General features: G+C 37.2%; 1 protein-coding gene across 2 annotated transcripts in view; it reads left to right on the top strand.

Moving 5' to 3' along the window:
• Positions 1 to 326: 326 nt before the first annotated feature.
• ANO3 (anoctamin 3) overlaps positions 327 to 6,000 on the top strand; it is a 156,183-nt gene continuing 150,509 nt past the window's right edge. For both annotated transcript variants that reach the window (XM_050335198.1, XM_050335197.1), the window contains exon 1: positions 327 to 501. In XM_050335198.1, the coding sequence (XP_050191155.1) occupies positions 348 to 501 (154 nt within the window). In that variant the 5' untranslated portion in view covers positions 327 to 347. The remainder of the gene's footprint in view (positions 502 to 6,000) is intronic.

Below are 6,000 nucleotides of genomic sequence, written 5' to 3'. Positions count from 1 at the left end.
CTGGTTTTGTAGCAGCTACACAGAGATGTCATAACGCTGTTGTCACTGCAAGAACAGAAGAACTTTTTAAAGTAGTAGCTTTCTGCTTTAGAGAAGAGCTGCAATACTCATCAATTGGTGCAGAGCTGGAAGAGCAGCTTCATGGAAATACAGTTTCTCAGTCATTGATTAAAAACAAAACAAAACAACCCAAATATTTGGCACTGTTGTAGTTTGGGGATTTTTTTTTTTTTTTTTGGTGATAGGAAATTATTTGTGGGCTGCGAGCTTGGGGAACCTGAACTTAAAAGTGGCTTCTTCATTTGTTCAGCTTTGTTTTTAATTTGAGGTCTGCTGAGACAGTCACGATGTCAGCTGTGATAATTGAGCTGGATAAGATTTCTTCAGAGGAGATTGAGAGCAAAAGGTGTTCCAAGCCAGATTTTAAGGAATGCCAATTCAGTGAATCGTGTGCTGATCATCACGGCTTTCAACTTCACTGCTCATGCTCTGCTCCAGCTGGTAAGCATACATTTATGTAACCTCTTTCCTCAAAGCTGTGTCTGGTCACTCGTGTAACTTGTTGCAAGTAAACTGTAAGACCCAACAAGAAAACACAGGATTTGCTGCTGTCACGTGTGTGCAATGTATGAGCTAATTTTTATTTCAGATAGTGGGTAGAACATATATTTGTTAAAAATGGGTGTCTCCTGAACCCTCTAGCACATGGGATACTACCAGAAAAAAAAATCCAGGAGAGACAGGTGTTACCTGAAGGTGAGCTTTCTATGGGAGGTAGTTTTTGTGTGAGTTAGGAGCAGCCCCAGCTGCTTCTCTGATGTGAGACTTGGCAAAGTGTGTCCATGAGCTGTGCTCTCTGGTGCTTGGCACTGTGGCTCCTCTACTGCTTTATTCTGGGTTTTCATCACACCAGGGTTTGTAAAGAGGTCACTGCATATTGCTGGGAGCATCATGAAACTTCTGAAGCATCATGGAACTTTAATTTCTTCAAAAAGTCATAGCCATGAAAAATACAGAATGTAGCTGCCTTGGATTGTCTAATAATATAACCAAGGGGACACATCTGCAGTTAGTCAGTGGGATCTCTGTTAATCCCTTAAAGTTTTCTTAATTATTGGATGGTTGTTCACCTTGGAAATACCTTCTGAGCATGGCTACTCTGATTTCTGTATTTTGACTCTGACAACCCCAGAGGAATAATTTGATTTTGACCATGTTTCTACTTGCTTATGGCCCCTGGAACAAAGCACAGACAAGACAAATGGAGAGTATTTGAATGTGATTGACACTTTATCCTGTGACAGGACAACCAACCTGCAGTGGAAGCTGGCACCTTTCAAGCTGGCTAAAGTATGTGAATATATGAATAAAACTGATATTTTTAGTTCTGCAACAAACTTTTGGAACATTTTTCACTTTATAAATTCAGTTCTTGCACATTTACAATAGCCAAATGTTTGGGATGTTTCTTTTGCAAGGAAAGTAGATGACTTGTACTTTCCATAATGGAAATATTCTAATTTTGCTTCCTATAAAACCTTCAGTAAATTTCGTAAACCAGAATTTTCTCAGCAGATGCACTTCTGGAAGTTTCTCTTGTGTGTCAGCATTATTTAAAAATAATTTTGTCTTTTATTTGTTGCAAACACTTGTTTATTACTGCTGAAGCAGGAACAGTGCTAGCAACTGTCCAGAGTTTGAAGATTTCCTTGGTTTGTTTTTGCATCATGGGAAGAATCAAATAAATGCTGATACATTTGCCTTTGTGTTTTGGGGGGTTTTTATGAACGATCATTTAAAGGAGATGCCATCTCATCATTTGATTCTAAAGTTTTCCTTGATATATGTGTTTTACCAGTCTTTTAGCAAGCCCTGTGTAGTTTCCAGTGTTGTGCTGTGTTGGCTGAAGTTTTTGAAAAAGAATTTAATGGACTCATCTAAACTTATTTGTATGACCAACAAATGACAGTAGAAGGTAGATAAGCTATGAAACCGTGAAGTACTCAGTGTTAACCTACAGAAAAGCAGCAAAAGAGAACACATCCTTTTTCTTCTGTTCCATTTGCTGTTCACAATACTGTTTCTTTTGAGGGGTTTATTGTTTAAAATGTATTATGTTGTGCTTGTAACCTTTTTTTTTTTTTTTTGGTACGTTAAGCAGAGAATTCAGTATAGAGAGATTTCACTTAATAAACACTAGTCATGTAGTTAAAATTTACGTATCAGTCACAGTCATAAACATATGACCTAGCAGTGCAACTACAGAAAAGTGAAGGCTCTGAAAAAGTAAAATCCTGAAGTACACTCTGATGTTCTCACAATGAAAAGTGGAAATGTTGCTGGGACAGAAAAATGTTAACCATACATTTATTTTGCTCCTGCTTTAACCCAAGCCCATTGAAATAAGATGTAGATGTTAAATTGCTTTCCTACATATCTCTTTTAAATGGAGAAAGAATATAATTATAAATAAGGATAACTTAATTTTGAAGCGACTTAAAGGAAGAATTTTTAATACAATATATAGCATGAAATGCCAGTGTCACAGCCACAGCAGTTTGTCTTCACTACTAGAAAACAGGCTGTTCACAATATAGAAATACAGAACCATTTCTCAGTCGTATGGGACAGAGTAGAATTTTCTCCAGGACCTGGTGTATTTGCTGTTCAGACTTCTCAGAGGAAGCAAAGCTCACCTGAATATTGCAGACGTAAATATTTGTGCAGATTTAAAGCTTATGATCCCTGATAAATGCTAATCTACTTCATCTCTTATTAGTCTGGAAATGACCGAAAACATTCAACCTACAGTAATGATCTTTATCTCTTAGCCTTTGTTTTATGACTGTAAGACAGATCACACTCATGGGTTTCTCCATGTGAGTTCTCCTACATGCCCCTAGAGATGGTTTCTTTCTAGTAACTCTTAATCAAGGATAAAGAAACTTCTTAAAAATATATATTAAAAGAAAAAAAAAATACCCAAACCATGAGCCATAAGTAAGGTATAACATAACCAATGTTGGTTGAGCCAGAGTGCAGCACTCAAACTGTCCTGAAATGAGACACGTGAAAAACCGCACAGGTTTGACTCAGTGACTCTTGGCAGAATGGTACAAAGCTAGAAAAACAATTGTTATTTGCCTTTTATAGGGTTCTTTTACTGATGAGATTTGGGGGGCATCTTTTGTGGTGCTTATGGGGAAGAATGTATTTTTTTCATATAGAGACGGAGACTGGGACTCAAATTTATGAAGTTTGTCCTTGGTCTTTAGTACTGGCAAGGGTCATTTTTTTTTGCTACTCAGCCTAAATATGTACTGTGAGCTACACTGGAAGATCTATTTCTCTTTGGCACTACCTTCTGTAGCAAAATTTCATTAATAATACAAAAAGTAAGCCCATAGCTAAGGAATAATTCAGAGTTTGCAGAGAGGCCTAAAATACCGAGGCATTCACCCCTACCCCTGGAGGTTATGACTTCTGTGCTCGCATGGCTTGGAGAAATGGAAACTAAACTGAATATAGAAACTTAATTTTTTTTTTCCAGAGGCATCATTCTTCTTCTGTTCTCTTCCTTCATTCTGTGAGTTATTATCAATGGAGGGTGGGGTAGGTTATCTGACTCTGAGTGAAGACACTAATGATGTATAACAGTGGATATTATTTCCCAAATTACGTCAGCAGCAATAGAAGTGTGTCTGCATAAAGAATGTGCTGAACTCACAGGTACTGCCAAAGCTTTCCTTGATTTGAAATGTGAAGTCAATACTTACAAAGCAGATGAGTGCAGAGTTTGTGACAAAGGTCAAAAATGGGAGCAGGAGTGAAGTCTGAGCAGTCTTCCTCTAGCACAGCATATCTTACACTTGCAAAGCCTGAATACAGCAGTGAAATGCTTGTATCTTAGCTGTTAGAAGAAGTGGGGCTGAATGCTTAATCCTTTTTATTTGAATAGTGAGCATAAATTGATAAACAGGTCTCCAGTATATTAGAGGATGCAAGGTGACTCAGTGTGGGTGGGGAGGTCACTGAGTCCTTTCTGGTTTCTTAAACTTTAAGTCTCGAGTTATGTGTCTGTGTGGAATTGTAACAACATGCTTTTTTTTAAAAAAAAACCAAGTCTGAAGTGAGCATTATAGGTCAAATGGACTGATGGCCATGTATCAATAACTTTGGTAAGTAAAGGACATTCCTCTGGTTGTATTTCACCTTTGATCACAGACTTTACTCTGAATTCTGATGGCTGTGTCTAGTCAATATGCAGTGAGAAAACAAATGATGTCATTTAGTAATTTGTATATAGGTGGCTGGTTGTAGTGTCAGAAACCCCAAATGCGGGTTGTTTCATTGTTACAATGCCAAAAATGTATAGAAACTCTAGCAGATTGTGTAGACCTGTGTGGTGTTTGTATCAGTGTTGCAATATGATCTACTAATCTGGTTTAAAAGCAAAAACAAAACAACAAACAAACAACAAGAACTTCCTGAAAACACAAGTTTAGTAAAATTTAGGAGGGAGACCATGGGACAGAATTATTTACCTATCTATGCAGGCAGCTGAATATTATAAATACAAAGAGTTTTGAGTGGAGCTGGAGGACACAAATGTGTTTTTCCAGAAGCATATGGCGAGAAAGAATTTGGCTGTCTTTTAGTCTCAATACTAAAATATGCTGTTTTGCTGGTAAAATAATAAACTGGTAGTGGTATCTTGAGGAATTATGTATTTATATGTGCAAAACATGAGTAGTCATTTCGATCCCTCTCATTTTTGCACACCCGCCTCTGGAGGCGTTAAGGGGGGCCAGTCTCGTGAGCCAGTACAGTTAGGTCAAAACTGTAGAGTTTTTGGAATCAAGTAGCCTGAGGGTTTTGTTTTAAAGGTTTTAACATTTAAGATTATTGTTTCTAAAATATGTGTGTTCTTTGGTGTATCAAAACGCAACAGACAGCACTTCCAAATAGTGCCCTAAAGAACATGTACCATAAATCTTTTTAAGTGAACAATAGTCTTCCTTATTTTGCTGCTGTGTTTGTGTTTTGTGCTGCAATGCCATGGCCCTTATGTAAACTCATATTGTAGTCAGATGCTTACATTAATTATTTTAAAATGTCTGCTAACAAGAAAGGTAGTAAATTGTTTTAGAAAATAAGTTCTCACATTTATCTGCAAAATTTTCTTCTGGTAGGTACATCAAATACCACTTTGCTTAATTTGTTTTTCTCCCATTCTTTTCCTGCTCTGATAAGGAATTACAGACCAATTATATTGTGCATGGTACTGGGGCAGTGAGTAAGAGGTTAAAACTGATTTTTGCTTTCTCTACCTGGGCATTGAGAAAGAAATTAATGAAGTGACTAAAATAACTTGAGTCAGTTCACACTGCAAGTTTTTCTTGTCTCATCTTGGTACATCTTTACCTTTTATGTTCCGGAGATTCTGATTTTGACACTCCAAAGCTTCTCCTACCTATTTTTCCATGCAAAAGTTTTCAATTCCGCAAGAAGAGTTTATAAAATACTCAAGGAAAACACCCCTTGTGGAGCTGTTAGTTTACTCAATCTTTCCTTTATCCCAACAACATTGTGCTGGACAAGCTCTGTTAGTGTAGCTTTAAAGAGACAAACGTTAATGAAGAGAGGTTCTTGCCCTGTGGGATTTGGCAAGCCAAAATGTAGGTTTGGTTTTTTTTAACTCAGTGGCATTTTGACAGACTAAGAGCTGGATTATGGCCAGTCTTTCAGAAAGGTGACTTCTGAAGCACATCAATCAAAGTATATTCACCTGTGGGTTTCCTAAAAGGACTGTCTTGAAAAATGCACAGACTCTGGAAGTTGTCTCCAATAAAAGAAATGATAGTGGAAAGAGAAGATGAATTTTGCTAGGACAGTTGAGTTGGAATGCTTGGTATGAGGTGCCAATTGTTGTGGCTCACTTCTATTGACAAAACTTGATCTTATTTTAGAACTCAAACAGTAGTAAAAATAGAAAGCGTG

The sequence above is a fragment of the Myiozetetes cayanensis genome, unplaced genomic scaffold (genome assembly GCF_022539395.1).
Source record: "Myiozetetes cayanensis isolate MyiCay16 unplaced genomic scaffold, myiCay2020 scf6-25, whole genome shotgun sequence".
NCBI classification, from domain to species: domain Eukaryota; kingdom Metazoa; phylum Chordata; class Aves; order Passeriformes; family Tyrannidae; genus Myiozetetes; species Myiozetetes cayanensis.
The sequence above is the reverse complement of the archived record's forward strand: the minus strand, read 5'-3'. Positions and strand labels throughout refer to the sequence as shown.